Below are 14,036 nucleotides of genomic sequence, written 5' to 3'. Positions count from 1 at the left end.
GTGTTGGACAGAAGAAGGAACCAAAGTTTCTCCACAATTATGATTGAAGCTACAGAGTCAGACAGAAAACTCCTGATAGTCAATACTGCTACAAGCTGTTGTATCATGGGGTGTACTTAGTTTTCCACTTAGAACCTCCCTGTTTTGGCTGCATATGTTTCGTAAATAATATTCGTCTAGAACAATATTGTGTGTTTTTCCACTTCAGGCTAGATTCAGGTCATTTTAGAACCTGGTGAAGACCAAATCATTTTATAATTTCATGATCCATAAAAATGTACACCTGTAAGAGGGTGTACTGTCTTTTTTACCATGACTGTGTCTTAAATGTATCCCTAAATAATTGTAATCAGATAAAACAAAAGCAATGAAGCAGTTTTCCAGTGTGTGTTCATCATCATGGAGGAATGAGTGAATCATTGGGTTTTAATGGTTCTGGATGAGAACAGAACTCTGTGGTTCAGAGTATTAATAACCTGCATCAGGTGCAGGATATTTGCTGCTGGCAGCCACAAAGTAGAGCATCAGCTGTGCTGCGGTGCCGCCGCTCCATCAGAGCAGCTCTGTGGGTTCAACCTGAGGTCAGGCTGTCCAAACAGAATCAAATGAAAATGTGTTTGTGCTGCAGATGACCTGCCAAAGAAGAAGCCTCCAGCTCTCTATAAGCCCACCAACCCCGACGGCTTGGCCTATTTGGACTTCAGCGTGTCCACGACCGGCATGCTGGCCGGAGTTCAGGTCAGTTCAGCATTAATCCCCAGCAGAACCGGGCCCGCTCCTCCTCCTGCTTCACTCATTAGTCACTCAGTCCACAGGAAAACTCAGCAGCAGCACAGTCGCTTCAAGGAAGAAGACTGTAATCCAAGATCTTCCAAAAATAACAGAACATAAAGAGATTTTTATTTTATTTTATTTCACCCAGACAGAAAATGTTGGGCTTTAAAATCAAAGATAAATATTTAAAACATTCCAGCTGTAATTCTCAGGCTTTTACTTCTACATGTCATTAAAGTAACGTGGGACAAAGCTCCTTTAGTGTTCGGCTGTTTCTGGCTTTCCACGTTAAGTCTGGCTGCGTGTTTCTGCAGCCCTGCTAAACAAAAAACATTTCAATAAACTCATCTTTTACTACAGCAGCCAGAATCTCATGCTGCATATTTTAATTTTATGACATTTATTCAGTGAAGGAAAAAAATCCTTAAAGTTTAAAACTAAGTGAACCGAATCACTGCTGAGACATTATCAGCTGCTAACAATTGCTGTAAAGTAAAAGAAATTTAGGAATTATTAAAAAATATTCTTTACTTTTATTAGATGTAAACTGTTTCTAGAAACGTGAGTACATATATCCATGAATACCTGAATATAATGAGACACAGAAAGACATTTCTCCCGCTCCGGGCCTAAACTTCCCAACATTCACAGTCAGAACATTAACTGGACCCACGAGGACCCAGGTTCGTCTCTCTGCCCTAATGCTGAATTTATTGTAAGGCTTTATACTGGGGAAGCACCATTTATCGGCATTAACATCAGTATCAGCCGATGTTAGTCACATCGGTATCGGCCCGACCCGTAATAGCTGTTATATATTAAATATGGATATAGTTATTGGCCCAAATGTTCATAACAACCATGGAAAAAGAATTGCTGAAGAAAATAACTAAAGGAATTTATATTTTAAGCCAAATATATTCTGTTGCTTTGCTTTTGCTCACCTGTTTATTTATCCTCTGAATTTAAAACAAATCTACATGAAAATTAGTTTTTATCCACAATAAATGCATCGGCCTTGTTGTTCCGACGGTCCAAGCATCTCGAATGTCTTAAAAGTAAAATCTGTGTCTCCATTCGTCTCCTTCCAGATGTCCCATAATGCAGTTGGAGCCTTTTGCCGCTCTGTGAAGCTGCAGTGTGAGCTGTACCCGTCCAGAGAGGTGGCCATCTGTCTGGATCCGTACTGCGGACTCGGCTTCGTTCTCTGGTGTCTCTGCAGGTTGGTGCTGCTCAGAAGCTTCTCTCCATCAGTTGATTTCTCTTAGAGGACTCATCCTGTTGAAGGAACAGGTTAAAGAGCCTTTTCACATCCACTAATTTCAACGAGCTGTATTGGGATTTTACGTCATTATGTACATACATTTACTAATTTGTTGACTTCTGAAGGCAGTTGGTTGGACTGGGTTTTATTTGGTGAGACTAGACTAAATATCTAAAGATCTTTATTGGTTTTGGTCGATCACCTTTGTGACCTTGTGGCTGTAAGGTGACAGTGTGTAAATATTTAAGGGGTGTATATACTTTTGCAAGGCGTCGATGTTGATTTTAAATATTGCTGCAGATGACTGTAGAGATTTAGCAGAAATCAGCATCATTTGCTGCCATCCTCTGAGCTCAGTGTTGGACGCTGTTTATTTCTGCCCAGATTTGTCATTCCTAGTTTTTAGCATCTGAAAGGTGACAGCCCTGAAGCTTCCCAGTCTGGTTCCAGTTTGCAGGGCTGCTTCTGTTCATAAATCCTGATCAGATCCATGCAGCTCCACGAAGAATTTCTCTTCCTCCTCAGAGACTTTAAAGTAACAACAAAAGCAGATTTTTCATCTGCTTTAAGTTGGGGTGCATGATGTGCATAAACGCTGTGATGAAGATATCCGGTGGGATATTCTCTTGTTTTCTTCTTTTCTCTCCTTCTCCTCTAAGCGTCCATCACTCTGTGACCTTTAGCATTTAGGTCGATGTCATCTGTGAACATCTGCTGCCGTGAGACTCTGTTCAACTGGCTAAATATTGCATTAGCATGAAAATACAAGTTGTATTAGCCAACAGTTATTGCACTCCAAAGTGAGTTTCTCTTCAAAGAACATCCCAGACTGTGGAAAACCGTCTGGTGATCTAAAGGTTTGATGCTTTCATTCAGTTCTCTGACGACACACATCCTTCAAGAGCAAAGGGTGAAAGCCTGATCTTATCGAGGTGTGGCTTCAATCTTAAACCCTTCATGAAAGCCTGTTTCCTAAAGGTGAGTTCTCTGTGTTTTCCTCAGCGTTTATTCCGGCCACCAGTCCATCCTGATCCCGCCGGTGGAGCTGGAGACCAACCCGGCTCTGTGGCTGCTGGCCGTCAGCCAGCTGAGGGTGCGAGACACCTTCTGCTCCTACAGCGTCATGGAGCTCTGCACCAAAGGACTCGGCCTGCAGACCGAAGCGCTGAAGGTCAGTATGATGCAGAACCTTCTACCGACACGTTGATTCTTGTTTCTGTGTTTGGGATTGGATTTGGCCGTCTAATCTGAAGGGGATTCTCTGCTCCTACTCTGACTTTAGCAAACTGGGTTGCAGTCATTAACCAGAAATCATAAACCAGTCGAAAAAATAAACATGTGGAGTTTCAGATAAACTGTCTGATTTTAAACTTGTAGATAAAGCAGCAGGTGTTCACCCTGAAGAACAGGTCTGTTCTGGAAGTAGTTTGGTAAAAAGCAGTTTCAGGAGCACCTGACAGCTCAGCAGACCCAGAGAAGCCCTCAGAAACACATTACACACCAGCAGCTTGACAGGGTCGTATCGTAGCATCACCCGCCATGTTGGGCCGACAGATGTCACAGTGGGTTCATGTTGGACCCCCTGGGTGTCTGAGAGCCCCCACAGACACTGAAGAGACCACAGCAAGGCTGGCTTGTCATATTGTATGTAGAAACCTGTGATCTCTTGTCCGCACTGACCTTTGACACCAGAACAGAGAGTGGTGTGGAGTGGTGCTGCAACCAATTAGCATGGACTGATAAAGAGTGGTGCTCATGTTCAGAGAAGAATCTCAGTTCTATAACACCACAGACGACCATATACTGACTGATCCAGCTGAAGCTTCCAGAGACATGCCAGCGTTTCTCCTGGTATCATGGTGTGGAGAACCAGAGGGTCTGACTTCAAGTCCCCTCTTGTCCACCCCTTCCTGAGGGTGTCTGTGGACAGCCTGAGTCCTGTTGAGGTCCTCCTGTGTCTGGACAGGTCCACCCATCAACCCTCTGGATGTCAGCTCTGACTCGATATCAGTCTGCCGGATCTGAAGGACCAGTTGTAGCAGCTTTGAGCCAACTGACTGCAGGACACTGAAGGGGGCGCCACGCCCCACATAGGACCCTCCAGACTGTTTCCCATCTGATCTGATAATCAGGGCGGTACAGTCACATGACCTTTAACATATGACCCAGTTTTAATGCTGAACATTTTGTATCAGTGACTTTATAATCTGATTCTTTCACCTTTGATTTTTCTGCTGGTCTGCTTCCCTACAGACTGAACTGAGTTCTGAACTGCTTTCAGGTCCAAATACAACCCCAGAGCACAGATGTGGGTTCTGTTAAGATGCTGTGATAACTTAAAATGACCTCCACTTATTGGAAAGTTAAAAAAACCAAAAACACATTTCTAGAGCAGAAAACATTAGACTCTCCATTAGAGGAGAGGATAAAATCATCAGGTATACAGACGCTGTTTAGGAACATGTCTTTATTTCCACATTAAGGTGCTGAAAAACCTGAAAAATGTACCTTTAAAGTTGCCTTTTGAGGTGATTTTAAAACCCAGCATGTTCTGCTGTGAAATCCTGTTCTGGAGCTGGTCTCACTGATCTCTGTTCTGTCCCACTGCAGGAGGACAGGTCCTGTCAGCCTGTCTCTCCTCTCTGTGAGTCTGACTCTGTCTAAACGGCTCCATCATCGTCCTCTGCAGGAGGCGTCTGTCCTCAGGCTCGGCTGTAATAAACTGTGTCTCCATCTGCTCAGCCAGAGGCCTTCGCAGTGATTGGTCACTGATGGAAGTTAATTTTAGTGATTATCTGTCTTTAAGTCTCCATAGAGACTGAGTGTGGAGAAGAAACAGGTTTTATTTCTGGCTTTTTCCTCATAAAGCTCTTTCCTTACAGACCAGGAGCTGCTGAGTCTCCTGGGAGACTCTCTACGTCCGCAGGGTTTGGTTTTTAACAGAAGATATAAACAGGATAGGACTCAGTGTATTCAACTGAACCAAAAGCCCGTATAACTACAAAGACGAAAGGAAGAAGCCATTAATTCCCATTTCTGTGTTCTGTTTTGTCTCTGATCCAGGCCCGGGGTTTGGATCTGTCCCGGGTTCGGGCCTGCGTGGTGGTGGCAGAGGAGAGACCCAGGATGGCGCTCACACTCTCCTTCTCGAAGCTCTTCAAAGACCTGGGCCTCCACCCTCGCTCCGTCAGCACGGCGTTTGGCTGCAGGGTCAACCTTGCCATCTGTCTGCAGGTAGAAAACATCGTCGCTCAGAAACGCTGCAGATGTTCTATTTCAGAGCCGCCATGTCTGCACATATTATCCAAGACAACCTAAACTGTTCGTGGAGGCCAGCAAGACTCTGAAGAAGCTACATGTAGAACATAACCTACTGGTGTAGAGCCACCTATATTCACTTTATATGTCTGGACTGAGCAGCAGGTCTGTAAAACAGAAGCACTTTTCCTCCAAACAAAGCCTCCAGTCCTGGCTGAAGTATCAGAAACCTCGTTGAAGAAAGCGTTCTGGTCTGAGGAAAGAAAACTTGAAGCTCGGGCAACAATTCCATAAACAGCACCGAGCGTCACCAAAACAACAGTGAAACACGGTGGTGGCAGCATCATGCTCTGGGCTTAGTGAATGCATGAACAGCTGCAAAAACTAAGACCCAAAACTTTCAGGTGTCTGCAACACAGACGAACAGATGCTGTGAGTCCAAACATGCCTCCTGCTTTGGGTTTGGGCCTAGCCAGAGACCGGAACCACAATCTGAGGCGTCACCTGAAGACGACTGTGGACAACAGATGTTCTCACAACCTTTTTGGAGACAGAATGGGCAAATGTTACTTTCTGTGGGATCCTGATAGACTCCAACCAAAGAGGAGACAAGTGGTCGCATGAAACAAGGTTGTTTTCTGCGTGTTTGTTCATTTACTAGCTGCAGAAGAACAATTAGAAATTATTTATGAAGATCTGATTTTCAGCATTTTCATCTCTGCAATTAAAAAAACCAAGAAGCGTATAAGAGATCAAATGTTTCTGCTCTGTGATTGGCTGCAGGGCACTTCAGGACCTGACCCCACCACCGTGTACGTGGACATGAGAGCGCTGCGCCATGACAGGTACGGCACCTGCTTGCTTCATTGTCCTCCGCTGCACCAGCAGTTTTAACTCTTCAACGTTTGTCTCTGTCAGGGTTCGGTTAGTGGAGAGAGGTTCGCCCCACAGCCTGCCGTTGATGGAGTCCGGGAAGGTGAGTAGCTCAAGAGCTGAACTATAAACCCTCATTAAAGGAAAAACGATTCTTCTCCAGGTGAGAGATGAGTCGTGACTCAACATCTAAATTTAAACTGAAGCAAGTTTGGAGAAAAGTTTGCTCTGGTCACAACTGACAGAAATCAGATAAAAAGATCTGAGATAAACAACCAAATTAGTGCTGACAGCTCAGAGGTGTCAGCATGAGATGAATAGTTGAATGACAGCACGTTCTGGGACTATTTCTGCTGCTTTTCACTGCACGTCCTCCCACATTCAGTGAGTCAGAACATACTGCAGGTCTGAGTCCAGGAGGAGCCTGGAGATATTCAGCCTCCCTCTCTCTCCGTTCGTGGCGCTGAAGGCTGTTAACGACAGAACAGGAAGTACTCATCCGCTGGAAGAGAAGAAAGAGGAAGAAAATCTGTTCTTCGCCCACACTCTGTAAAAACTGTGTTTCAGAAAACGGGTTGGTTTGAGAGGAGCCGTCAACCTCGATAGCTCTCCTGTTTCTAGCTAAGCCTTCTGCACAAAGGTTTCTACACAACCCTTTACCAGGTAAATCTGTGGGAACTGTTTGGTTTTCTGCTGTATAAGAGCAGGAATCTGCTCAGTCAGGCCGGGGGGAAACAACGTGCGGACAGGAGCGTGGGAGCTGCGTGGTGAGCTCAAGAATTTAATAAAGAATAAAATGACAAGCATGGAGCAGGCAGGAACAGTCATGGACAAGCCAGGCATGACAAACAGGATCACAGAGCCAACGGACATGGAGCAGGAGGTTAACAGGAGCACCCAGTGGAGAGCGATAAAAACCAGAGGCAGGGTGGAGAAATGACCTCTGAGCAAGAAGAGATGGAGGAGGGAAGATCATCACCACAGATGAGTGGGAACACAGAGGAGAGTATCGGGAATATCAAAACTCAAGAATTAACCATGAACCTAATCTACCATAAGAAGACAACAAGAGAACTTTAGCAGGAAAACCAGCAAGAACTCAAACCCAAGTGAATCAAGGCAGAATCAGATAAACATGTTTTTCATACGACGGTTATCTGAGGGGCCTTCTTTCAAGGATTTACAGCTGAAAATGTTCAAAGGGAGCTAAAATATTCATGAGGAAAACATGTTCACTTCAAAATGTAGGAATATTTTTCCGTTTTCTCTGGATATTGAACGGGTAAAGCGGTGTTTTAATTTTCCCAGATCCTGCCAGGAGTTCGTATCATCATCGCCAACCCAGAGACCAAAGGGCCGCTGGGAGACTCCCATCTCGGAGAGGTCGGCTGTTCACGATTTTATTCATCTTTCTGCTCTCCTGACCAGATCTTTCTGATCTAGTCTGTGTGTTTTCATCCCTGCTTCTGATATTAACTTGTTTGAACAAACTTCAAGGTTTATCTTTGCCTCATTTTGACAGCCTGAAGCGTTTTTGTTCTCCTCCTGCAGATCTGGGTCCACAGCGCTCATAACGGCAGCGGCTACTACAGCGGCTACGGCGAAGAGGTTCTGCAGTCGGACCACTTCAGCTCCAGACTCAGCTTCGGAGACACTCAGACGGTCTGGGCCAGAACGGGCTACCTGGGTTTCCTCCGCCGCACCGAGCTCACAGACGCCAACGGAGGTGACGATGTTTGTGTCTCTTCTCTCTTATATCTGCTGGATGTTTCTCGGGCCGGACTGACTGTGTGTTTGCGGGTCTTTCTGATCAGAGAGGCACGATGCTCTGTTCGTGGTCGGGGCGCTGGAGGAGGCCATGGAGCTGCGGGGGATGAGGTACCATCCCATTGATATCGAGACCTCCGTCATCCGCGCACACAAGAGCATCATGGAGTGGTAGGTTCATCTGCACCATGGAGCCTCTTTCTAACAGACCCGGTCCGACATGATCAGGCTCCTGAAATATACGGAAGTGGCTTTTAGCATTTTCCAGGTCCTGGAAAAACATTTGATTTGATGTTCTGTGGATGGCTGATCCCTGCTGTGATGCAGTTTGATTTGATATGTTCCAACGTTATCAGCTCACTGCCAGTAAAGCATCGGTCGATGATGGAACCAGATGTCAACATCTGGGCTGATATAATTAGAGGTATTCAGATAATAAAACAGTTAATAAAACTCAGCATAATGACACGATGAAGCTGCATTTGTAACTAATGCCCCTTTTCCATGGGCTCTTCTTTGGCCGGTTACTTTACACATGATCTGGAATGGAAACAGCGAGGTGGATTGGACCTGTGTGGTGTTGGAACCATGAATGGAAAAGATGTGATGATGTGATAAAGTCAGAACCAGACCAACAAAATGAGACTGAGATCTCAATTCAACATGACCTTTCTCTGCAAAATGAGCCTAAATGCTGTTGAGGTTGAGACATTATTTTGAGATAGTGAGATTATAAAAATGTCCGAACAAAACCAGCGTCACGTCTCGTTATGTGGTGGTGGAAAGAAAACTGTCAGGCTTGAGGTGAAATAATGTGATAATGAGACGCTTCCTGTGATAAAAACAAGATTTTAATCCTTTCATCTCAACATGAGAACCTGAAACTGTTTACATCAGAGCTGAGATGATCTAGGGACATTTCTATCAAGAGTTTGAGATCTCATCTGAAGATCATGAGAAAACTCGTAACGATGAGGTTATGAATGATATCACAATAAAGTGTTTTAAGTCTTCATAGGAAAGAAACAATGAAAGTGTCATAACAAGAAAACAAGCACTAAGAAAATTATCAAGTTCCTTATCTCCTAATAATAAAACTGCAAAATAGTCTAAACAGTGTAAATACTTTTGCAAGCCACTGTTACCATGACAACATGAGCTTTGGGCTCTCATCTCGAGATAATGACCTAATTGAGCTGTTGTTGTGGTAAAACCAGCTCATAATCCCGTTATCTCTTGTTAACAAGATAAGCAACCCGTCTCTGGATTATTCCCTGAACATAATTTCTGTTTGGGACATTTGAAGGATTTTAAGACGCTTTCTTGTTCAAATGACTTCATGTTTCTCATGCTTGGCTGAGGCTCAGTTTCAGAGGTCATAATTAATCACAGCCCTCTGACGCTGTAACAAAATAGAAAACATTTAATCAAATATATTAACTTGTAATGGAGTCAAACTGGTTTCGGTTTTTAACTGTGGTCTAGAAAAGCCTGTAAATCTGAAATAAAAACGGTCCAGGAACCCTGAAAACTGTATCAAATGTGTGATTTTCTTTTATATTATGAATAAACTACATGTTTATTCATAAAACACCGAGGTTGACCAAAGTGCTGCACAGCAAGTAAAATATAAGAAATGCCGGAAATTCAGAGAAAACACGTAAAGGCAGTAAAAACAGAGCATTAAAACATATTAAAAACTGTAAGTTAGATCACATAAAACACCTCAGGAGTAGAAGTGAGTTTTTATATGAGGTCCAGTGATGGAGCCTGTCGGATCTGCAGTGGAGAAGCTCCCTCAGCTCTGGCTCTGCAGCTCACTGCTGACCCGAGTCGACCCGTTACTGTTTACAGGTGCAGCAGTTCAGAGAAGAAATGCAGATGAGCTATTAAGAAACCTGAAAAGCTTCTAGATTTGTTTTGCCCTTCTTCTTGCCCCACGTTGCCCCTCAGTGAAAGCAGGGTTCTGTGTAACTTTTTAGGCTGTTTTAAATCCGCCCACAGCTTGACCCAAACCTGTCTGTGTGCCTCCACCAGCGCCGTCTTCACCTGGACCAACCTGCTGGTGGTGGTGGTGGAGCTGGAGGGCTCCGAGCAGGAAGCCCTGGACCTGGTTCCCATGGTGACCAAGGCGGTGCTGGAGGAGCACTACCTGATCGTGGGCGTCGTCGTGGTGACGGACATCGGCGTCATCCCCATCAACTCCCGCGGCGAGAAGCAGCGCATGCACCTGCGGGACGGCTTCCTGCAGGACCAGCTGGACCCCATCTACGTGGCCTACAACATGTAGCCTGGCTGTCTGTGAGTGTGTGTGTGTGTGTGTGTGTGTGTGTGTGGGAGAGAGAGAGAGAGCATGTGTTTGTGTGCTGCTCATATCGCCGTCGTTGTTCATTAATTTCCCAGAAATCCAGATGTACTGTATTTTTGAGTGTTGATTTGATGTATTCTGCAGTCGACCGTTTCTTTAAGGTCGTGTCGTGACGATCGGTTGATTCTGGCTGACCGACCGATCGTTTTTAAACCCTCGCTGGACCCCGTGACCAATAGGAAGCCTTAGAGGAACACTGTGTTCAGTAAGACACGCCGTCTTTCAGCAGTTTTAACCGACCGACAAGACCGACCCCGTTACTGGAAAACCCTTGGATCTGTGGTTCTGTTTCGATTAGAACATTAGGGGCATCAGATTATTGTAAAAACTATAAATACTGTACATAAACATAATAATCTATATGGAGAGGAACTAAAACACAGCGAGGTGTAGTAGCCCCTAAATGCAGCTCTCTCCACCCGCACCCTGAGTGTGTGTGTGTGTGTGTGTGTGTGTGTGTGTGTGTGTGTGTGTGTGTGTTCACTCATCTGTGTCGATGTGCGACAGGAACATTTTCTGTGCTCTTAAACACAGATTCTATTCTAAGATGATCAAAGAAAAACGTTTTAATCTGCAGAAAAACAACAACTGTGTGAATCGGCTGCAGCTTTCTTCTGTTTCTCTTCAACTTGGAAACGTTTTGCCACGAAAAGCTTTTTGGGTTTTTTTTGTCTCAGAAATGAAGGGAAAAAAGTGGTCGATTCAAACCAAAAAATGCTGCAAATTTCAACAGATACAACATGTCTTTATATGAGTAAACTCAGAAATTCAGTCCTGAAGCACCAATAGCATCTCGCCGAGCAAAGTGCACTGTGTGAATATAACAGAAATAGAATTATTATCATTATTTAAATAAAGTTTTAGAGAGAATACATCTTCAGCATCCAGATGTTACTGCAGACATTTTACATCTGAACAAGAATGAACCAAAATACTTTATTAAAATAAACGTTTTATTGTGTTTCTCCGAATAAGATGATTTATTTGCAGATTTCTTTCAAATGAAATAAGTTAAATCAAATGTGAGCTAAACCTAACTCGGTGGTTGTTTTCATTTCAATAAAACAAATGATGTAGCTGCAGGTTCAAAGGTAAAGTCTGTCCCGGCAGAAACATCTGGAAGCTGTGGGGATGAAGGGGAAGATGAGGTTTACAAAGAAAAGCTCCTGTTGTAGCAATAATCATCCAAAGATTGTTCTTTACTGGTTCTGTGGATTCCTGACAGCATCTTCTTCTCAATACTCAATATCTCTTTAACATGTAGAATCATATCCATACATTTATACATAAATGTTTTAATTGGTTTCCTTTAAAATGGACAAAAAAACTCCTGCTGGTTAAATGCTGGCTGTTATTTGCAATCGGTGCCACTAGATGGCACTACATCCTTCAGATTGGACCTTTAAGAAGTGAAACAGGTTACTGGAAGATTACTGGTTTTCCTTTCCATTTTAGTGACTGGAATGGAAAACATTGCCAGTCTTCTGCTACCTGCAAATGCACCTGGTAGATGTTTAACTTTTACCTTGAGAGGTCAGCCTGTAAGACTCTAATGTCACAGTTTTAACAGAAAAAATAATCTTTTATTTCTTTAATCTGTTTAAAGGAATCCATGAAAGTTGCAGGATTTTTAATTCAAACAATATAAAAATGCTGTTTATTTGTTCACCAGTTAGAAATCTGCATAATCTGGATGAGCAAATTCCCTGCAATATAATTTAATCTGCATCGTAAAATGTTTTAGTAATTTCTTTTTTTATTTTGTCACATAGAATTTTTCATAATTGACAACATATTTCTTCTAAAAATAAATCATTAATTAAAAAAGATGTTTTTTTGGTTTGTTTTGAGCAGGAATCCTCAGTAAAGAACATCCTCGGAGCTACCGGCTGATGTGCACTGATTTCCTGAGGTTATAGAAGATTTAACAGATGATAAAATAAATCTATGAAGAGTTTAAATAATATCTGTTTATGCCAGGACTCCTGGGAGCCCTGCTGACGCTGCAGGTGGTGTAGAGTGTTTTACTCAGAGTTTCGATGTTTGGATAAATTTAGTTTCACGCCTGCGGGTAAATAATGTGACATTATCTTATCGCTTTTTGTTTCACATCATTGGGAGAAACACATTATGCATATCAGAGGTTTGTTGGTAGCAGCGTAGCGATCGCATCCCATCATATACCAGGAGGATGGGTCTGTGTTCAGGGCTGAATGGGAGGGAGGCTGCACGTGTGTGGGTGTGTGTGTGTGTTGTATGTAAATAGTGTTGATTTTGTACGGTTAAAGTGTGTGTGTGACTTGTTTTGTACACATGATGAAAATAGGAAATGACACTTTTATAAGAGCCAGCTACTGGCTCCCTGTCACATTATACAGTGCAATAAAGTGCTTTGATTGGCTACAACTGAGACTGTGCGTTTTCATTTTCCTGTTATTTGTGTTGCTGCTGTAGCAGAAAATAATCTTTTAATATCTACGATTTATTAATAAATCATGACCTTATTTCAGGAGAAGTCAGAGGAAGCAACTAAACAGAAGTATTCTTTTAATCTGACAGTTTAGGCACATAATGGAAAAACTGAAATGGTAGTATCCAGTTCAGTGGGAGTCCACCAGTATGCCATACTAGCACAGTTTTTCTGGAGTTTACCTGAAATATCACAGGTTTGTACGTCAAAACACAAGAGTTGTATGTAAGAAACAAATAAGGTTACGGCAGGTGCAATTTTTTTAAAGCTGAAATTCTAGGTTAAATTATATCCAAACATTTACACTGAAATAGTTGAAAAATTGGACCCCAAATCACAGAGAAATGCTTCATAACAAAACCTATGATCAATTTTTAGATTTGGGTTTTGCCTTTTTAGTGATTAGAACAAACATCAGTTGTTTGACTTGTAATGGTACTTTTATTCAGTCCTGTCCTGTTGGTGATATTTTGATATATTTGCAAATCATGCAGTCAAGATCTGCTGCATGCTTCTGTAACTCCAGAGAACAAAATTATAATCTGCAAGAGGTCAGTCAGGTCACTGAAAGCTATTTTGGTTTGATCAGAACCATCTGTTATTTTGTAAGTCATATGGCCCAAATGGGGATCAGAACTCAGAATCTTGGTGTCATGTGTGTGTATATATGTATATATATATATATATATAATCAGTGAGTTTTAAGCGTTTTGATTATTTAGCTCCACAATTTATGAAAACGCTTTACTAACATCAAAACTAAACTGATATGCAGTTATTATGTCAGCTACAAGGATATGAAATGGTTTGTTTAAAAGGGCAAAATGTAACTAGATCAGGTCAAATTGACGAAGCATTACAAAAATTATACAAAAAGCAGGAACACATTTAGTCTTTTCAAACATATTATAGAGCCGGTTATCTCATTTTTAGTTTTTAAATGAAAGCTTCTGACCTTAAAGATCAAAACTGCAACATGCTAACAGCAACATGCTTATGTGTTCAGTAGCAGAGACCTTTTTAATTATTTAAAGTATCAAAAATATTCAGTTATGACGTATAGCAGAGATTCCATTCAAATTATGTTGAGAACAATAGTAACCATTCAGATTACGCCAAATAGCAGTTAGTATTCTATTGATGTTGAGTTGCATAGGTATGGTTAAATCTTTGCTAACTAGCAGTTAGCATTCAAATTATGTCAAGAATCATAACTATTTTTATTAGGCTAACTAGCAGAATTAGCTTTCAAATTAATGTTA

General features: G+C 42.4%; 1 protein-coding gene across 4 annotated transcripts in view; it reads left to right on the top strand.

Moving 5' to 3' along the window:
• Nucleotides 1-12,710, top strand: part of LOC124857924 (disco-interacting protein 2 homolog C-like) — a 61,867-nt gene extending 49,157 nt beyond the window's left edge. For all 4 annotated transcript variants that reach the window (XM_047349517.1, XM_047349516.1, XM_047349515.1 and 1 more), the window contains 10 exons: nucleotides 629-738; nucleotides 1,866-1,996; nucleotides 3,041-3,209; nucleotides 5,102-5,272; nucleotides 6,080-6,141; nucleotides 6,215-6,272; nucleotides 7,478-7,552; nucleotides 7,721-7,895; nucleotides 7,984-8,107; nucleotides 9,974-12,710. In XM_047349517.1, the coding sequence (XP_047205473.1) occupies nucleotides 629-738; nucleotides 1,866-1,996; nucleotides 3,041-3,209; nucleotides 5,102-5,272; nucleotides 6,080-6,141; nucleotides 6,215-6,272; nucleotides 7,478-7,552; nucleotides 7,721-7,895; nucleotides 7,984-8,107; nucleotides 9,974-10,226 (1,328 nt within the window). In that variant the 3' untranslated portion in view covers nucleotides 10,227-12,710. The remainder of the gene's footprint in view (nucleotides 1-628; nucleotides 739-1,865; nucleotides 1,997-3,040; nucleotides 3,210-5,101; nucleotides 5,273-6,079; nucleotides 6,142-6,214; nucleotides 6,273-7,477; nucleotides 7,553-7,720; nucleotides 7,896-7,983; nucleotides 8,108-9,973) is intronic.
• The last annotated feature ends 1,326 nt before the right edge of the window (nucleotides 12,711-14,036 follow it).

Source organism: Girardinichthys multiradiatus, chromosome 21 (genome assembly GCF_021462225.1).
Source record: "Girardinichthys multiradiatus isolate DD_20200921_A chromosome 21, DD_fGirMul_XY1, whole genome shotgun sequence".
Classification (NCBI taxonomy): domain Eukaryota; kingdom Metazoa; phylum Chordata; class Actinopteri; order Cyprinodontiformes; family Goodeidae; genus Girardinichthys; species Girardinichthys multiradiatus.
This window is presented reverse-complemented; position numbering and strand designations above follow the sequence as displayed.